This window comes from Ambystoma mexicanum, chromosome 4p, assembly GCF_040938575.1.
Source record: "Ambystoma mexicanum isolate Mex_15411 chromosome 4p, UKY_AmexF1_1, whole genome shotgun sequence".
Lineage (NCBI taxonomy): Eukaryota > Metazoa > Chordata > Amphibia > Caudata > Ambystomatidae > Ambystoma > Ambystoma mexicanum.
This window is the reverse complement of record NC_090927.1, coordinates 1174052512-1174073997: the sequence shown is the minus strand read 5'-3', so window position 1 is coordinate 1174073997 and position 21486 is coordinate 1174052512. Positions and strand designations below refer to the sequence as shown.

At 44.9% G+C, this 21486-nt stretch overlaps 1 protein-coding gene across 1 annotated transcript in view; it reads left to right on the top strand.

Annotated features, from left to right (window-relative positions):
• Nucleotides 1-10250, top strand: part of IGF2R (insulin like growth factor 2 receptor) — a 2762372-nt gene extending 2752122 nt beyond the window's left edge. Inside the window, 1 exon segment of the mRNA XM_069606818.1 lies at nt 4196-10250. Within this exon segment, the coding sequence (XP_069462919.1) occupies nt 4196-4612 (417 nt within the window). The 3' untranslated portion in view covers nt 4613-10250.
• The last annotated feature ends 11236 nt before the right edge of the window (nt 10251-21486 follow it).

Here is a 21486-nt window from a genome sequence, read left to right as displayed (position 1 = left end):
GAGGGTGCTTCCCAATGCCTGCTCTGTAGATGGTTAGCCTGCCGGCTGGTGGTTAGCGCTGTCTGCAAGGAAGTCCCTAACTCCCTCTAAAACACAAGTCTTCTTCGAAGGACAAGTCGCCGAAGGACAGACCTGTGGGAGGCCCGTCAGCGACTTCTTCGTTCAAAGCCCCATCAATGACTTTGTCTACCAGGACTACCACCATGTTGATGGCCTCTTTGTCAATGAGCACAGTCAATGATTGCTTCGTCAGCTGTTCCTTCGTCAACTACCCCGTACACGAAAAACAAGCTCCTCCATCGACAAAAAGTTTGCAGCAACCGTCATTTCAACGTCCACAGCAATGATGACTCCGGGGGTCTCTTTGCCTCAGATTCCTCTATCAGCAATACTGACCATGTTGTCGGCTGCTCCCATTGTTCAGATCCCCATCATCGCCTCCTTCCCAGAGGACTTTGGTAGGGTGAGGAAGTTGCTGCCTGAGCCAGACTGCCTGCCTAGCCCCCGTGTGGTCTAAGCAAAAATCTCCTCATTTACTCCAGTTCGGAAGATGACCTTCTACTCAGTCCATGAAGGGGCCAGGAACCCTGTCCCTGGAGGAATCTCCGAGTCATGAGCCATACCAGCCATTTCACCCTCCAAGGGGATTCAGCCCGAATCCTGGCCCGGCTGCACCATTTGCACCCCTCCCAGCACCAAGGGACATGTCACTGGACATCCTCACCACTCGGCACAGTTTAGTGGCGGAAATTCAGTAGAGGCTACCTGCTGCTCCTCTGCCGGGTCTGGTCTGAAGTCCTTCCTGACCACCAACCAGAAATCCTCCGAGACAAAAGTTTCAGCCGATGCCGCCTCGGAGGGTGCCTGTTGTACCTGGATCTGGGCCGTTGACTCCAGTGGAAGGGGAGCCAGTGTGCACAGACACGGGCACTGACACAGATACCATGGCTATTCATACTGATGAGTTTGAAGATTATGTTCCTGCTGATGGGGAAGCTCCGGATACTGACAAGCCCACCCGGGCTTTGCCCCCAGATGAGATTGGCTCCTTACACGCCATCATCTCGAAGGTGTCCACACTCATCAGTCTGGTGTCGGAGAAGGAGGAGGGTTTCCTTTTTCAAAGGCGTGAGTCCTCAAGGAAGACCTTTGTGTCGGTTCTGTTGTTGGATGACATTTGGGAGGAGGGATTGGTCCTTATGAAGACTCCAAGTACCATCCCTTTCGTTCCCCACAGGGAAGAGTGTCCAGGTCCTCCAACGGGTACACTAGCTCCTATCCCTGTTGGGCATGATGTCCATCTGCATCCAACTGGTCCCCTTTTGGCTCCACATGTGGCCTCTCCAGGAATTCCCAGATGCCTGGTGGCAGCAGGTCACGGGCACTTAGACAGTCCAGATCGCCCTCAATCGGGCATTCCTGTAGACTCTTCAGTGGTGGGTGGTGCGTCCACATCTTACTCAGGGAGTTCCCTTTCAGAACCGCCCTCCTTTCCTCCCCGTACCTGGACACGGACGCCTCCTGAGAGAGTTGGAGAGCCCACACAGGACAGTCTCATGCCAGAGGCCTTTGGCTTACAGAGGAGAAGGGCTTGTACATAAACATCGAGCTACAGGGGAAGGTGGTGCAGATCTTCATGGACAACACCACCAACATGTCCAGAAGCAGGACAGGACGCGCTCTCTACTCTCTCCCTGGGAGTCCAGTCCTTGTGGCGCTGGGCCATTCTTCAGGACATGTTCCTCGTCCCCTTTCACCTGGCAGGCACCAAGAACACCATTGCATACTTGCTCAGCAGGGAACTACGGTCTTGCCACGAGTGGGAACTTCAACAAGCGCAGTTGTCTTATCTCTTCAGCAGGTGGTGTCTTCTCCAGATCAACCTCTTTGCGGCGCAAATGTGGGCGTTTGCAAGCAGATATCCTCAGCCGAGGAGTCTGGGGGAATGCCTTCTTATTCCTGTGGGACGGCCTCTTCCTGTTGCCTTCCCTCCTATTCCGCTCCTGTTATGTGTGATCAACACACTCAGATGCTGTCATTGCAGGACGATCCTCATCATGCCGGCGAAGCCGCAGCAGACTTGGTACACGGACCTTCTCCATCTGTCTGTGGCTCCGGCCATCGGACTGCCTCCACTTTCTGACCTTCTCTCCAGAGAAAACTGAAAAATACTGCACCACTACCCAGCTTTGCTGAGCCTCACAGCCTGCCTACAGCCGGCCTAGAGTTTTTGGCACTATTCCCTGCGGCTGGAGTGCAAGAATATCCTGGCCAAGGCCATAGCTTCCTCTATGTTGTCTTGCTACAATCATAAATGGAAGCACTTCACAGTGTGGTACAGGACTCTGAAGAATGCGCCTCTCTGGGTAATGGTGCTGCAGCTCCTCCCTTATCTGCTTTCGCTGGCCAAAGCTGGGCTAGCTCACGCCTCCATCAAGGTTCAAATCGCTGCCATATCACAGTACACCTGGGGTCCGGGCAAGCTCTCCCTGTCGTCGCACAGGCTTATCAAGGAGTTCCCCAACAGCCTCTAGAGGACTATTCCGCCGGTGAAAGCTCCTGCCCCAGCTTGGGAGTTCAACATAGTTTTAACCAAGCTCATGGGGCCTCCATTTGAACCGATAATCAGGCCCCTAGGATGTTTCTCTTGGAAGACACTTTCTTGGTGGCCTTCGCCTCGGCCAGGCGAGTCAGGGAGATCCAGGCCCTCCCCTGCAAGTAGCCATACTTGACTTTCCATGCTACAAAGGTGGTGCTGTGAACTCATCCCACCTTCATGCCAAAGGTGCCTTCAGACTTTCATCTCAACAAGCCGTTGGTTCTGCCAGTTTTCTTTCCAAACCATTTTACGCCTGCTGAAAGGGCATGCATTCACTGGACACAGTTCCTGCCTTGAAGTTTGATGTGGCACGCACAAAGGATTTTCGGAACATGTCTCAGCTTTTCGTCAGTTTTGGACCTGTCGGGCACGGGAAGGCCCTGTCTAAGGCTTTCATATCCAAGTGGCTCTCCGACTGTATCATGCACTGTCATCGTCTGGCCAACAGACCTCTTCCAGGCCGGCTGAAAGCCCACTCCACCAGAACTATTGCAGCAGCAATGGCATTTCTGCCTGGTGTTTCCCTGCTCGACATCTGCAGGGCTGCTACATGGAGGTCCGCTTCTGTTGAGCCTTGCCACCGCCTGTGGTTGTGTATATGTACTGCTGTGTAATTGTATTCATGAGCATGTGAATTCATACAAGACCCCATGCTGGAGAAGGTTTAAGTTACTTACCTATAACTATTGTTCTCCAGCATGGGTCTTGCATAGATTCACATGCGAATCCTCCCTCCTTCCCCTCTGGCTCTTCTTGGTTCGTGCTACCATTTTACGTGATCGACCAAGATGGCCACCAGCGGTGGAGTTTAGGAGGACGACTGCGATTGGCTGGGGACAGTATGACCCAAAAGACAACGATTGGATATAGAGGATACTAGTGGTTTTCAGTCTAAGGTGACAGTGCTTTCTTTTTACCGAGGATTCCCAGCCTGACTGGGAATATTCATGAGCATGTGAATCCATGCAAGACCCATGCTGGATAAGAAGAGTTACAGGTAAGTAACTTAAACCTTATTCAGTGTTACCGATCAGTACCCCTCTTTGAATTGCCTTTTTACATATGTATGAACAGTTTTCACACGTTTACAAGTGCCCATGATTTGTCGCAACCAAATTAGTTGATTACTGCTATCAAACAGTTGATAAAGTGTGCTCGCAATCATTTAATACATATGGGACGTGGGGGTTCTTTTTGAGTCCGATGGCTCCACCCAAGAGTGCTAACCCTTACCCATCAGAAAGAATGTATGTGAAACTGCGTTTCCCACTGCTTCTTTCAAGCTGTTTGACGATCCATTCCAGAACCTCTGTGATTCTTAAATATGTCTACCATTTGGACAGCGAAGAATATGGCTGAAAATGCAATTAAAACGTGTTTTTTCCTGCAACCATTTTTTTAAAATAATTTTGAAATGTACAGAGCCTTTAATCAGAATGATTTAATATCGAAGGGAGGAGTCTAGCCCATCATTATTTTTGAGCAGCAATGTACTTCAAGTATTGTGAAACCTTGTTGCACATTGCAACTTATTTGGTTGGTAGTGGGTTCCAATTAATTGTTGTACTCCCCTTTGTTTGTGTTTGTGCCCTATAGGTGAATACTGATGAAGAAACTGATGAAAACGAAACTGACTGGCTCATGGAAGAGATTACAGCCTCCAGTTTGAGGCCAGCAAAAGACACTATAGAAAATGGTCACGTCACCTCCAAATCTGTCAGGTCTCCGGCCTTCACATCCCTAAGCGTGGATGATCAGGATAGTGAGGATGAAGTTCTAACCATACCTGAAGTCAGAATTCACACCACCCGGGGAAAGCAACAGGAGGGTCCCAACAGGAGTAAAAACCAACCTCACAACTCATTGGGTGGAAGAGATGAGGATACCATTGGTTTGATTAATGGAGGGAAGGGAAGGAATGTAAAATCCAAGACCGAATCGATCAAGGCCCAGAACTCTCGTCACACAGAATCTTTTCATGATGATAGCGATGAGGATATGCTCAGAGTTTAACCTATGCAGACCTTTCTTGTGCCTGGCTCTAAACGAAAATGGTTGGGTAATCCATGCCCTTCCATCCAAATGCAAAGACTTCAAAATGATGCTTCTAAGATTTTGCCTTTACCAAGAAAACTTTTTTAAGGGGAGACCAACAAAGATAGGGTACTAGGTCCTGGTTGTTTACAATTATATGCCAATGCACTGCTGAGTCATCAGTTTGGAATGTTCTGCATCATAATGATACCGTTAGCAGCCAGTGATTATTCTTTTGTTTTTTATTTTGTGTGAAAAATGTGAGTGATCCCTGAATTTTAGCATGTAAATTACTCACATCTGTTTCCAGATCATTTGGGTTTAAATGATGTTATCTGTTGTAGAAATAGATACATTTTGTTACCATGTTAATGGGGCATAGCCACATGTTGCATTGAAATCATGTTACCCTACCCCACCTTTGGGAAGGGATGCGTGAAAATGTCTGGTACCAGGACTTCCACAGCAGAGTATCAAGCAGAAAAGGTCAAGTTCAAGTACAGTTGGAGTCGAGTGCAATTTAGCGGTGTAGATTAAAGCATGTGTCAAAAATCACGAGGGACGTGGTCACATTTGCAAAGACCTGTCAGAACCCTGTTCTTTATGATTTGATACCATTCCAAATATATCCTCAGCCAGTTTTCACTTGTTTCGGCAGTCTTCTTTTTTTATTTCATTTTTAAGAATATTGTTTCTTTCTTTTTAATTAATCGCATATACATAAGAAGTAATCTCTAAAAAGGCAGTCATCGGCTTTCAGTCCCTGAGCTGATTAGCTCATTTTGTTGAGCAGCAGAATATTTACAAAGCTTTTCATCAACATTTACAGACTTCGACTAGGGTCAAATTTTCACCCAGAACAACTTTGTGTGAGGATCAACTCCTAATAAGAGCGAAACAGAATACATCCATCGCAACACAAATCCCACACAATTCTCTTTGATGCCTCTCTAGTCCAGAGTGCACATAGAACTCTGGTATTTAGAGATTACCATGAATTGTTCAAATCTGAATTGACCGAGGGAGAAAAAACGGAATGTTATTTTTTCATAAATTCGTTTTTCCTCCCGTGGCCATTTCAGATAGCCGCCTCCCACCCCGAACCCCCTTTACCTTTCGGTGGCAAACTTCACTATGTCCCGCCGACTCGCTTTGTCCCTGCAGCGCCTGTTCATTTCACTTTCGTGATCTGGAACCGGCGCTGCAGGGTCCTTTTTTTTTTCTTTTTTCTTTTTTTGTTTAAACAACTTTATTTTTCGGGGTCAGGGGACACCCCCGCTCCCCGTGTTCATGTAATGGCACTGAATGGGAGACTTAATCGAAATGTTCAGCTTTATGTAATTCTCATATAGCCAAAATTAGCTAAAATCTCCCATTTTTTTCCATCATATCTACGAAATTTGTTTTTACCCTCTAATAATATACCTGGATTTTGCTGTAAGAATGTTCCTGTACCTACATGTTGGAATAACTTGTTCACAGGTCTGAGGGCTTTCCTCTTATGAATAGTTGACTGGCTTAAATGCGGACAAATGACTTTTGACTTTTGCAGGAATCTTCTCCCTGTCTACCCTGCTCTAAACTACAGCAGCATTGTTGGCCTTCTATGCTCATTCTGAGAATTGGTATGTGTTCCTAAAATATGTATAAATAATGTGGACATGTGGGTTTCTCTCCATTAATGCAGCAAGTAGTCCTTGAGCAAGGGTTATGTTTCTCTTTTGGGTCGGTCCTTATTAACGTAATGGTACTGCTAGATTTTCTTTTCGAAGTCATTTTTAAGACTTTCTGTTGATTTTTATACTGCACAATTTTCCTTCATCCAGGAGATGTTAATCTCTCAAGTTTGCACCTCTCTACATGTAGATATGTTTAATTTTCTTCTCCAGTACGATTTTCAGCTCTGCCACATCCATCCTGCATTCAGACATGAGGACTGCTTCAGTGAGCAGCTTCAGTTCTGTAGCTTTTCATGAAGTTCTTTTCTCAGCCTGCTACAGCACATGCATTCTCTGTTAACTCCTCCGAGGAGGGAAGAGGCCAATTCTACTTGGGTAACTTTTACTAGCAGTCTACCTTATCTTGATGATACTCCAGGTGAACAAAGGTAAATGCGGACTCTCTCTTTAAACCTCAATGAATAACCTTTTCATTGCCAAATTCTGCACCGGGAGGAGACAGGCGGCAATGATGCATGAGAAAATGCATTGCTTTAATTTCAACAAATGGGTTAGTAGTTGTGAACCCTGCTATTTTTAAAAGTGTTTGTTGAAAACATTATATAAAAGATCATGGTGCAACAGAGCAGGAATAAGGATTTTGATGTCATGCGATTTCAGTCTAAAGGAAAGGAATTGTGATATGTTCCACTTATTTCAGAAATATGTTGACTTTTAGAAGTGGTACTCCACTAAATGTACTGATATAATTATTGCAAAGTAGGCTTGTCACATCCCTTGGCATGCATCTTCAACGATTGCAGCACTGAGTTTCTTCATTGGTGTTAAGTTGTCCCTTCATCCTCTTCAATAATGGAGATTCTCCTGCACTTATCATTTTTTCAAATCCTCAAATTTCCCAATGGACACGTGATTTATAGTTGTAACTGAGCTTGCTCTCCTCCTGCATAGTGCTTTTTTTGACTATTTGGTCCACTCCTATATCCATTTAGTCAACTTCATTCTCCACCCCTGCGATGCCAGTACTAGGATTTGCATGCTGACATGCATATAATGGGTCTGCACATCATTTGGAGCTTTATTTGCAGGTCCAATTTTCAACAGGACTGGGGTTGGGAGGTCATTTGATGCTTTGTTCTAAGGCTATCAATCTCAAAGTGTACGCTTTTTGTAGTATTAGCAGTTATGGGCAAGTTGCAAAGGTCTTAATTTTGCAGTTGTCCTGTTTATCAGCAGACAGGAAGAGCACAGCCCCAGTGCGGCGCTCTTAATTATTCAGGAAAAGGACAACATGCAGTCTCAGGCTACAATGTGAAGACATCCCCACTTCTCTTAACAATCCATCCCCTTTCTATCTCCTAAATAATCTGTCTTCATTTTGCTAATTGCTTTTTTAATCTACAATCCATATTTACTTAATGAAGAAAAAGTCCCTTTGCCATTTAATGTGCTTTAGTCAAAATCTCCTCTCATGTAGCTGCCGCAGCCCTGCCAAACCACCATGTCTGCTCTTCCCTACGTTCGCTAGTCCACAAAGAGGAAATACTGTAACTCCCATGTTCTAGCTATACCACTGATCAACTGCACAGCCTTGTGGCATTGAGTGCATTGTCAGTAGACACGTGCCACCTTGGTGCCTACACAACAAAACAAATGTATTCTGCTGCTTTTTTGTTTCTCTAATTCGCTGGTTTGTCAGTCAGTATCATATTTCTTTAGTGGAGTCCCAGGGAAATGTACATACTATTTTGGGAACTTCAGTGCTCATGGGCTTGTTGGATGACAGTCATTGCCAATAAAGTGCGCTTTCATTCCATCTCCGGTGTCTTTTAAATTGAGTGGGTCACTAGAAACATGTATTCCTTATGCCCACGTCCTGTTGCTCCCGTCTGTCCAAGTCTGTTTTAATGACCTCCCAAGCTTGCTCCAAAGATATTCAACTACCTAGCTCCTCATATTTTCCTACAAGCAATGAGCTTTGGAGCATTTCATTGTGTATGGGTGAGAGAAATCTGTAGACTTTCCATTTTGGTTGTGGTTCCTTCAATTCTTGAGAATAGCACAACTTGTCAACACAATCAATGGCCTTGAGCCCATCCTTGTTAGGATCTTTCAAGGTTTCTTTTCATTACGAGTCTGATATACCTTTACAATGCTATGGCTTCTTCTATGAAGCAATAGTATATAGTTTGAGTTCTTTCTGACCTTGCTATAGAGAAATTGAGATGATTGTGGAATGGGTCACCACAGTATATCCCTGAAAACTACATTCTTTGACAACTGCCTGATCATTTTAGAAGCAAACACTTTTTTTTTAGAAAAAGATTATGAAAAACTATTTTCTTTGGAAAATGTAGACTTATTTGGTCATTTGGAAGACGGTCAAGCTCCTCAAAACATACTTTATCGGTCTGTTAATTATTCGGCTAAGGTTACGGATATCTTCTTTGGCAAGCTCACTCATTTAATGTTAGGTGAATTCGTTTTAGCCATTGTGAATTTAAAAACACAGCAGATCAGAATCCACACCACCTGAAGATTTGACCAAAGTCTCTGCTCTTAAAAATGGATAAGTGATTTATTGAAGCGTAAGGCACCTCTGCAATATCATTGCATGTACGATTTGAGGCAGAACATTTTACTCAACATCATCAAGCTGCTGCCTTCACAAGAGGAAGCCAACAACCAAAGTTTGCACCATCTTTTAAATATTAGGAAGGGTCACATGAACTTTGATCATGTGTCACCCTTCGAATTAGATCTTAACCTGTAAAGATGATCACAACACCCTGAAGTTTTGAACTAACATTTGTCATTTAGTTTCAGAATTGCATGTTAATTACTCGACAGTGAACTTGGCCTCTGGCTACATCCGTTGTATGATGCAATGGATGAACACACTCCTTTTTTACTTGGTATCAAATGTACACATTACTACTAAAACTATGCTTTGTCACTTAATGGGGGTTTGGTTTTGACTTCGAGAAGTTTAAATGATTTTCTCCTATTTATTGATCTAAATTACTACTCAGGGTTGCTAAATGATGGCAACAATTTCTTCCTGCCGGCAGGGTATTATTTTGCTACATAGCCAATTATTAATTTGAAAAGTGTTATTTATCTGTTAATTTGACAGCATGGCTTGCGTTTGTGAACTACCAAATGTAAATTAGGAGATGGTCTGTTTATTTTCTAAATAGACTGTTCTTACTTTAAAAATGACTTATGTGATGCGTAGTTTTCTTTCCCAAACAGTTCTCAGTATTCATTGCATGATGCCTTTGGTGCTAGTGAGAGGGTTTTAAAAATGTATTGCATATATATGTACGCAGTAAAAGGATCTATGCATACATACAGTGCCAGAATGAGGTAAACTGATCCAGTACACACACACGCTTTTATCGACTTGTTGAAAGATCGGATGTTGCAGATATGTCCAAAGTCACATATGTGTAGGTCAGCTTTAAAAAATACTAAGAATGCTGCCTGTGCTCATTTATCTTCTTGTATTCCTTTGTTGCCATGATCATAATTCATCACATTATAATTTGCACATTGTCCATGGATAAATATGCGTCTCAATGCATGGAGAAATTGGCCAAAACTGGACATTTATATTGCATCATACTTTACCATATGCATTCATTTTCAATATTCCCGTTATTGCCATAGGATTATCGCAACTTCCCATAGTAAACTGCTCCTCTCTTTTAAATGTTTTCTGAATTACCTGATGGGAAATGTTGGTTTGATACAAGAACCTGTTTGTTCTGATTTTTTTTTTTTATAAAGTTGGCCTTTTTGTAAATTTTCACAGGTTTTTCTGGACTCACTGGTACTTTTGATTTAATTTTTATTTAAATTAAATCATGGTGATTTTTTCAATTTTGCTGAAATGTAATGTATAAATATTGATTCAATAAAAAGTAAATTATTAATTGGTCTTTTTTTATTATTGCTTTGATTGTTTTTACACAAGTTTAGTATCTTGTAGGCCCAAAATATTAAAGCAGAACTGAAAATTGGCACCTACTTGTTAAACAAATTAAGTATTGGCCAGTTGTGTATGGAGCAGATCAAGCAACTCTTGCAGCTTTTGATAAGGGACGATCAGGGAAGTGAGGGGGGATGTTCGGGTCAGATATGCACGCTTGCCTTTCATTATCTGTGATGGCTACAGATTGGCAGATGTGGCTGTGTGTTTCGAAATGTTAGTATCCCCGTTCCTGACAGCTTTTATTGGCTGTCCTAAATCTGTAGAAAAAGGTACACTTTTCTATGCAGAAACAGCCTGTACAAATGATTTTTTTTGTGCCTTATAAAAATGACATTTGCACACTGAGGCCCTGATTCATGGAATTATTTGCTTTGGGTTTTGGGTTTTGAGTCCCATTCTGCCCGTAAATCCCCATTCGTCAAACAGGGGTTTGCGTGCAGAATGGCACGCAAATCCCTGTTTTACAAGCAAATAATTCGATGAATCAGGGCCTGAGCATAAATAAACTGCTTGCTCTGTTAAAGCGCATACATCCAGGAATTAAGTATTCTGATTTTGTCTGGAAATCAGTGAGGGACATGCTGATAATGTTAGGTTGTCAGCTAGTCTTGCTTTGACATAGAATGTCTCGTGCCCATGAATGGAAAGCATACTGTGTCCCACCATTATAATGAAATCTATATCGAAAGTGCAGAGGGACATAGGAATAGATCTTTTAAGAAGTGAAACAAAAGTCCTGGAAAAATGCTGAAACAAATCAGAGTTGGATTTATAATAAACTGACTTGCAGTCAGAGGTGCTATCCCTTGACCCAATGACCCCCTTACTTTTTGTGTAATCCTTTTCCTTTAAGTAGGGTTGTCCAAGGAGCATTTGTTAAAGAGTTGTTCTCATAAAAAATGCTAGCCCTGCTTTTAAGTAGCACACATGCCTCACATCCCATCGCTGTTAGTCACATGATCTCCGACCAATCCCTGCTGTAAGGGATCTCAAAGTCCTACTCCAAGGAAACTAGACCTGAGCCGAAGGTTGAGCAATCCGAAGATCAGCAACAAAATTAACATTGAAAGTAGCCTCAGAATCACTTAAAGGATGGTTCAACATCTGTTGCTTGCAGGGGACAATTGGACAGCCTCTGGTGGTGATGCCTTAAGGAACCGCCTGTCCTTGCCTTGTCCTTGATCCAGTCATGAGGCCACATAGACTTACAGGTACAGTGTTTTTCTCAGGTCTATGGGGCTATTGTGATGCTCTCAGACATGCATCCCCCAGCCATTGTGATGGGGTCCATCAACTTGCATCCAACCTGGAGCATGAATCACTGTACCTTTAAATATTATTGGCATTAAATCAAACCCTTTAGGACCAGAGCAATACATCAGCAAAGTTGGCTGGATCATTGTTATTTTCCTTTTAATTTCTTGCCACCCTGATACATAATTGTTGTTTGTTTAAACATTTACCATACCAAATGACCTTATGTCCAACGGAAGAAAGTCCAGAGGTCCAAAGCGATGGGTTAGTTGACTCTAGCTTTGCACTTGGTTTGGTAACACGTGTACTTATATTGAATTGATACGAGGGAAATTAAAATGGCCCAAGTACAAAAAGGATGACGGGCACTTTCGTGAAGCATTCACTATTTTTGACACATGACAGAAACATTCTTAATTTGCAAGTCTTTATTTTTTAATATGTCTTTTAACTGCAAAGGGTTTTCCCCTCCAAGGCCCTTTTTGGTGATTTTGGTATGTCGCCATTCAATCCCTTGTAACTTTTTTGTTACTTGAGGTATCTCAGCAAAATGTGGCCCCTCTTCTTCCCACATGTATAAAGCCACCAAGGAATCATAGTTTGCTGTATGGGGATAGAGAAAATAACCAGAAAGAGAGAAAATGCCAATACAATGATGTACAAACAAGCCTGTGGATTTTTTCCTGGTAAGGGCTAAGAACACATGGTTTGCTGTGCTGAATTCGCCATTTTCCAGGCTTTCAAGAATAGGTTGAGAGGAAACCAAAAAAAAACATATTTTTACATTGTTACCATCCGATTTTGTGAGAGGTAAGCAATGTTGCACTTTTATTCCAATAGGACATGCATGGAGGAAATGGAAGAGCAGGGTAGGAAAGCTGAATGGGAAGAGTCCTACATTTCTGAAAAGTAGATAAACATCCAAGTTTAGGAATGGGTAATTTGCACAGGCCAGGCAACAACTATGTAGGGAAAGTTTCCATAGTTTGGGGAAAAATTGGAAAAATTACAGAAAAAAGGTATGTGGTGGACATGGTTGGCCCAGTAAGGCAATGGCTTCTGTGAATTTTGGGAAAAACAATGCTCTGCTACATTTCCCCGACTCTTCAAGTTATGAAATCATACTTTTTTCGTAATGTTTCCCAAAACAAGCAATACCTCAAGCCATAAACAGAGTCATGGTACACAGGATTTTTATGCTTATGGCCTAAACAGACGTAATTAGCATGTGAAATAAGGAAAACCAATGTGGTGAGGAAAGGCAAGCATACATTTTTTTGAAAGAGCAAAGGCAGACCTTTTGAAGGGGACTTGTGCAGGTTACTAAATTGTATAGTGCCTAAAGCAGCAACTAAATGTAGGTCACATTTGGGAAATGAAAGGTTTATGTGACAAATTGCAGCAGCAAATGTATGAAAACCAAGCAAACACAACAAATGTCCTACCTTTCCATGTTCCCACAGGTATCCCCACAACGGTACCTCACATGTTATCTGGGCGCAAAGGGAAAAGGCTAAACCACTAGTAACCCCAAGTCTTTCGGCAAAGCAGATTTTGCAGGAATTTTCTCTTGTGGACAGTCTACAGATTTGGGCCTAGGTTGTCGAAGCCACCAAGGAAAACAAGGAACCCCATGGATTTCCGAAAAGAAGACACCCGTGGGAATCCACAGAGGTCTGACTTGCGCGAATCACCCCAGAATGCATTACCCGCAATCCCTGCCAAGTCCGGAATTTTGGGAAAACAAACACAATTTTCAGATATTTCCCCCCTGACAATCCACCGAAACGCACCGCCAACAACACATGCCCTACCTTCGCGTGTTCCCAAAGGTGTCCCGACGAAGACGGTACCTCACAAGTGTGGGTGCACCTACCTGGGTCGCAAAGGGAAAAGGCTAAACCACTGCAATCCCCCAAAGGGTTTGGGGAGACAACCTACAGATTTGGGCCTGATATGTCGCAGCCAGCAAGGAAAACAGGGAACCTCATGCATTTCCGAAAAGAAGACACCTATGGGAATCCACAAATATAGGTACATGGAGATTATCAAATATAAGAATTAATAACGTTTGATCTGGCTTCTGTTTAAGCTGCTTCGATTATTTGATTCTAATTTGACATCACCTTATTTGCAGTGGAGACCTTCATTTTGACTTGGAAATTGGGAATTTTAGAATATTTATCAGGTTAGTGGGATTATTGGTTTCCAGCCATGCATGTTGTTTTTAATGCCCAAGTGTCCATCAGTCATATCTGATTATATATACCTCCATTGCTCATTATCCCCTAGCTCCAGTGACGTTTAACAAGGACTTCAAAGGTACATGCCTCTTTTGATTGGCACATATGCATTCAGATATGGCTTTTGTGCGCTTGCTGTGTACGCATCATGTTGAACTACCGCAGGATCTATCCTAAATGGATGTTTTTTGTCTTTCCTCCCTCCCACCCCCTCTTCTTTTTTTTCTTTCCTGTTAGCATCTAATTTGTACTACACCTAATTTGCTGGCACTTTATTCACAACTTGCTGCAATTTGCCGATGCCTAATATCCTTTTGCTTTAATAATTGCACCCACGTAATGTATGGATGATTTATTTTATGTTTTTCAAATGGTTTCGCCATGACTAATGGCTACTGTCCTATTATGTATGCCCTTTTGTGTTTGTTTGGTTTGGTTTTTACTGTTTACTACCTGCATTGGAATTATTGTGTTTAATGTACATGTATAATTCAGCCTCAGAAGAAGAGCCTTACAGCTCGAAACACGTGTTAGGCTGCTGCTCCAACCAAATTAAACGCATGCAATTTGTGCAGTGACTTTTGTATTTAAGTGCGCAGTGTGGAAGCAAGCCCCCCCCCCTTTTCTATCTAATTACACTGGGGATAGTTTGGCAGGCGACCCACAATTTGCTTTCACCTGCTGCCAAACAATACTCAAATTCACCGTTAACAAGCGCTGCAATATCACTCTGTCTCCCTCTTCCAACCTCTTTTTGTCAACAGTAAAGGTGGTAAAGGTCACCTAGATGCCGGATTGGGGACACAGGCTTCTCTAAATGAGATCAGAGTGCACAAGCGGACACAGCGCCGGCAACTCCGCACCCAGTGCCAATGGCACAATGCTGATGTCGGCAGAGAAGGAAACAGCAACATCACGGTAGGAGTCAGGCAGGGAGAGAATGGAGGGGCCATAGGATCACAAAAGTAACTAACTCATCCCCAGGGGAACCCGTGAGCTGTCCGCTACATTCCTTCTCCTCCCACAGACTAGAACGTGCCCAGGGATCCTACACAGAGGATCTATGTAAGAAAAACGGAGCGATCCTTCTCGAGGCGGTCCGACATCCAATACGCACACTCAGGAGGAAAACCCCCACAATGAAGGCCTCTTGGGGATGCTCAGCACACCAGTAAGAGCTCTAACGGACGCACAGCTCCTACAGGAAGGCTCCAAGATTGCTCGAGGCTCTAGAACTCAATCCAAGAACCCAACATAGAACAATGCAAGCACTGGCCTCCATATAAACAAGGAAGAACAACAACAGGGGAGGGGACAGGGACCCTGAGGCTCCGTAGTCCATGGACACAATACCCGAAACAGGGGTGAGGCACGTACGCAGCCAAAAGGGGGCGAGTAGGCACATTCATACCCCCCAACTCCACACCCTCATACAGAGACACAGGAAGGAGCAGATGCAGGAACCCCTGATTCAAGGAACCCCAAGTCAGAGAGCAACAGAACCCATCACCGCTACATACTAGATTGGAGATACACCAACAGGGTCAGCTGTTAATGTCGAACTAACTGAACTCATTCAGGCCACGGTGCAGCCAAGGGACAGGAGACTACTTAAGGACAGGACCCGATCACCTCTTCCATGAACTAAGAAGGGACAAGAGGGGAAACCCACAAAGGACATAAGCCAGCAACATCCATAATTCATCCATAATTCAAGTACCCACAGCTGGCAATAAAAAGGGGAGAATGAAGAACGGGACATAGTGTCAGCAGAAGTTGACGGGATTTAAACAGAACGGGGTGAGAGACAACAATGAATAGCATTGATATCCAAAATCAAGAGGAAAAGGGGTTCAGGCCTCCTCACAGAACCAGGCAGCCAGAAAGGAATCCAGCTTGATCCAGTTGTGGACCAACGACAATTCCATCAGCACCAAAGGGAAAGTCCAAGGGGAAACATCGACGGAGCAGGATCCGACCCCCCGCAACCAATGGTGGCCACAAAAGAGGACATGCAAGCATGGTTCAAGAACCTACAAGAGAAATGCATGACCATGGTGCAGGATCAATTTGCATCAATCAAAGACGAAATGAAGCAAGCGGTCTAGGAATTAAGGACTGATGTACCCAAACTAGAAGAACGTACGGACACTCTAGAAAGGGTGGTCCAAAATATGGAAGAAGCACAGCTAAACAGTGAGACACAAGAACACCTGGTACGCCTCACGCACAATCTAGAACTGCAGTGTGAGGACCTGGAAAACCGCTCCCGCAGATCCAATATACGGGTCAAAAACATGTTGAACTGCATCCTTTATGTCCTTCTCTTCCACTGATTCCACCAAGTATTTAAGGACATCTTGCCAGAGGGGGACGAAGAGGAAATCCTGATAGACAGGATCCATAGGGTAGGCCCAGGAAAGGACAGGGGAACCGGGCACACGCCCTCGCGATGTACTGGTTGCCCTATCCTCCTATCCCCAGAAGGAACAAGAACTACGCAAAGCAAGTGTAATGAATTGCATCAGAATGAATGGGGTGGAAATTCGGTTGTATTAGGACCTTGCCAAAGTAACGCTCCAAAAAAGGAGTGAGATGGCTCCAGTGGTAAAAAAGCTGGTCGTGAAACAAGTAAGATACAAATTCACTTTTCCATTCTGACTCCTTTTTTCGCATGGGAGGGCAAGCAGCACAGAGTTAGCACCTATGAGGAGGGGACACATATCCTAAATGTCTGTGAAGAAGAGAGAGGGGCATACGACAAGTGCAGGACCTCGAAGAAGACCATGGGAATGGAAGACGATACACCAATAGAAGAACCAAAAGGGACACAAGAAATGAGGTGGCGTGATGGCCGGCAGCCCCCCAGCGGGCAAGGACACAAGACACCCAAAGAGGGAAAAGAAACAGTAACCCGAAGGGATCGAAGAGATCAACGAACCAATGACCAAAAAGCAGTCATGGCCCATCAGGGGACCACCATTGGACTCTGGGTAAGAACACAGGGGTGAATGTGGGGTTCAGGATTCCCCACGCAGTAAATTCCGTGTATGTAGAGGGTTAGGCATGATGGACACTTCGCCCACACAAGCATAGGTCCCTGGGCCCTCCTCAGGACAGTTTTTGGGGTGACGACGGTTTTCCAAGTTGGGGGTGGTGGGGGGGGCGAGGATTGAGGTAAGGGAGAGAGGAAGGGGGCAGAGACAGGATAACAGTGAGGAGCACCAGCATGAAAAAGCTGAAAATTCTAACATTTAATGTGAGGGGCCTAAACACCCCGGCAAAAAGTAAAAAAGTGGAAATTCTCCATAGGGAGGGATACGATATCCTAATGCTACAAGAAACGCATATCAGGTCGAAAGATAGAGTGAAACTTTACCTTAGGGGATATAGGCATCTTATACAATCCATCGCGCTAGAAAAAAATGTGAGAGTTCTTATGGCATTCCACAATAACTTGAAGATACAGGTACTTGACACAATAGTAGACAAAAACGGGGAGATATATTTTCGCAAATGTGACACTCGGACACCCGCTCACGCTATCCTCATTATATGCACCAAACATGGGACAGGACGGTTTCATGAGGGAGGTACTGGGAAAACTGGAAGAATTCGCAAAAGGTGAGATAATACTAGGAGGAGATCTAAATCTAGCTTGGCAACCCAATATTGACAGGAGTGGCACGGGACACCAAGGCCAAGGGGCACCCACAAACAACCTCTGTCAAAAAATTGAAAATCTGGCACTTTGCGATGTATGGAGGGAGCGAAGGGGCCAACAAAAAGGGTCCACGCATTTCTTCCATGCATACAGTACGATGTCCAGTATAGACTACTTCTGGGTGTCGGTGGGGCTAATGGGGAGAGTCTACGAGATAGACCTAGGGCCCATATCGATATCAGATCACGTCCCCCTGTGGGTGGAGATCTCACTACCAGGTAGAAATAAGGTACTCTGGAGGTGGAGACCTCCGCAAGAGCTACTCCAAGATCCCATCATGGAGAACAAGATATGAGGAAAGATCAGAGTATTTCGGCCACAATAACACGGATGAAGGGTCTCCAGAAACCATATGGGAAGCCTTCAAGGCAGTGATGAGAGGCCAAATGATAACCCTGAAGGAGTCCAAGGATAAGCAGAGGTTTAAATGGGAAAGAGAATTGGAGGGGAAATTAGGGGACATTCAAAGGGAAATAACTAGACACTCCAGTAATAGGTTGAAGAAGGCCTTGAGACATGTGCAGGGCTAATTAGAAATGCTATGCACGCAATGAGCAAAGAAGAGGGTACTATACCATAAACATTGGTAATACACGAAGGCCAACAAGGCCGACAAATACCTTGCCAGACAATTGAGAGCCAAACAAAACACTCTAATGATTAAAAAGGCCCAAAACAAAGTGGGGGAGTTACAGACACGTACAGGAGATATAGGGGAGGTCTTCACAGACTTCTATCAATCCCTCTATAAGTCGGACAATCCGGTTAGCGAAGAACAAGATTCATATTTAAACACGACCATACCGCAAATTACAGAATTGGATAGACATTCCTTAGACAGGGAAACCAGCGAAGAAGAGGTAAAGAATGCCATCGTAGGACTTCCTCTAAGCAAAGCCCCGGTGCCCAGATGGGATCACTGCCACCTTCTATAGGAAATATGCAGATATTCTTGTCATGATGCCTACCTCCAAGGAGCCAGGCCGGGCCCAGCAACCCCAGAGGCAGACATCATTTTCCCCAGGGAAGTCTCAGCGGGCCCAAGTCGGGGCCCTTTGGACTCAGTCCTGGCGCCTTAGGCTCCAGGCTCATAGCGGACCCCAGTCCTGGCGCCTTAGGCGCCAGGCTCATAGAAGAGGATATGTGTTTAAGTGCTTGGGTGCACACTTACCTGATGCAGACCTTGCTGCTTCATCCAGGCCCTCTTGAGGCCTGAATGGGACTACTTTACCTGTAGGACTACTTCACCACCCGGGTGTGGTCGGGGAAGGATACATACCTGATTGGTGGAAGGATACATACCAGGAACTTCTTCCAAGGCTATTTAAACCCCACCCGAACAGCCACACGTGCTTCGCGTTGTTCTGCACCTAGCAGCTGGACGCTCACCGTGTCAGCTCCTGCATCCTGACTTCAGCCACGCCTGCCAGCACCCTGGAACACCTGCAAGGGGAGAAAGGAAGAGAATAGGAGAAGAAAAGCCCTTACCTGCTAAATCTGCATCCCGGAGTCATTTCTCCAACGGCCCTGAAAAGGAAGACATCATTTTAAAGGCATTTTGTTTCGATCGCTGCAGCGCTGCATTTTACTCGCCTTTGCAAGGCGCTTCCATCTTCAGCAGCGATCTTCCGGATTTAGCTACGCCCCGGCGCCTAGAGGAAAAAAGACAAGAACAAAGGTGAGAGGGAGAAAAGGAATAAGGAAAGCTCAGTTTCCTTTTAAGTCTTACCTGTTGGATTATTCCCACTGCATTTCGGGTCCTGCCGCTTCCTGGCATCTCCGGACCCCGGCCCCTATGGGGAAAAAAGACAAAGACATTGAATGAGCGAATGCAAAGACATTACCTGAGCGCTCATCCAGAACTGTTTCACTTCGGGTCGGCGCCATATCTCCGGCACTCCGAACCCCGGCCCCTAAGGGGAAAAAGACATAAGCATTAGCGCTTGCTGCAATTAGACAACGAACATTATTATTAAGCTTGAACTTTTGAACAGAACTTTTACAGCGCCTTACCTGAACAGTCAAGCTTACCTGAACTCCCATCAATCCTCAATCCAGTGAAGTAACTGGGTTTCAACGCGCCCCTGCATCAGAAGCAGGATGGAGAGCTCATCCTTCCAAACCCTACGGTGAGGCTTCACGGGGAATCGTGGAGGAGGTATCGTGGAGGGTTGGAAAGGAGTGGGAGGCTTGAGCATTGTTCCACAGTTGGTAATACTCCCTTTTCACGCACAGGAGGGTATCCAATGAGCCAGGGAAGCCAGAATGGAGGGGCCCTTCCTGTCCATCTTCAGAGTTCTGCGCCCTCGACGCCGCGCCTCCGTGGGAACCAGGTGAGCGTTACAGAACGCGAAGCCTTACCACAATTTCCCACCTGGGCGCTATGGATTCTTCCGAGACAGATCAGCTGGCCCATCTTTTAGGGGAATCACGGGCAGAAGTGCACTCAGCCCGCCAGGAGACTAATGCTCTCAGAAGGGAACTAATCCTATCCAAGGAAAGAACTGATGATCTGGCCAAAAGGTTATTGCAGGGCCAGGCAGAGCACACTCCTTTACCTGTTTCCGGAGATATTTCTACAACAATGGGTTCGAATAACCCGGTACAAATCAATCTACCTGGACACATGCCTTTGGCCCCGCCGGAACGTTTTGCGGGGGATCCCAAGAAATATGCCGTTTTTATGAACCAATGCCGTTTACACTTTTTATGCAGGCCCGGGGCCTTCCCCAACGACGAGACCAAAGTAGCCTTTGTACTATATTCCCTCAGTGGCTGTGCTGCCGATTGGTCTATTCCATTGGTAAATCAGGATGATCCCATTCTCCGGGATTTCCAGGGCTTCCAGGCCAGCATGGAAAGATTGTTCGCTCGACACTCGCAGGGACAGGCCCTTGACAACGAACTGCTATCCTTACGACAAGGTAATCAGGATCTTTTGTCCTATATCGCCACCTTTAATAGACTAGTTGTGGAAACCGGATGGCCTGAAAATAAAAGGATCACATTGTTTCATCGAGGCCTGCACGGAGAGCTTAAAGATGTTATAGCTCAGATAGTAGATCCACCCCAGACCTGCGCAGACTACATAGACTTAGTGGTTCAACTTGATCACAGACTTCAAAATAGAAAAGCAGATCGGCTCAAGTATGAAACCAGAGTACCTATCAAGACCCACGTTAACTCCAAGAGTACTGACGTTTCCGAACCTATGCAAATTGGCAGTGTTAAAGGACCATTAACGCAGAAGGAACGAGAGAGAAGGCGACAAATGCAACTTTGTCTGTATTGCGGAACTTCCGGTCACTTTCTTCAAAGTTGTCAGGTTAAACCACCCAAGAAGGTGGTTGGAGCCACTGATAACGAGTTATTGACACCTGGTTCGGGAAACGACCTAGCCCGACAAGCGTAGGGGTCCGCTTGCCGAGCTTGAAAACAAACTCTTTGACCTCGCATTTTGTCATGCCAATGGTGCTTGTGAACCCAAAACAGCCTCAGCAGTTGCATGCTATAAAAGCATACATAGACAGTGGAGCTATTGGAAATTACATAGACCGTGAATTGGCTTCCAGGATTAAGCTTCCTCTCCGCCCGAAAGTAACCCAAGATGTAATTACTACAGTTGATGGAACCGAAATAGCCTCAGGGCCTGTAACGCATTCCACAGTTGAAATCACTCTGGTGGGTCAGGACGGACATCGGGAAGCAATCGTGTTTGATGTGATCAAGGCCCCACAATTTCAAGTACTTCTTGGTATCCCTTGGTTAGAAACACATAATCCGAGAATAGACTGGCGAGCAAAGAAGATAACTTTTCCTGATTGTGAACCAACCTGTTACCCAAGGAATCCAGCTATGGGTCTAGCCTCTGTAACTTCCACCCCTGTACAGTTACCATCTGAATACCAAGAATTCCAAGACATTTTTCAGAAAGAGCAGGCTAACACCTTACCTCC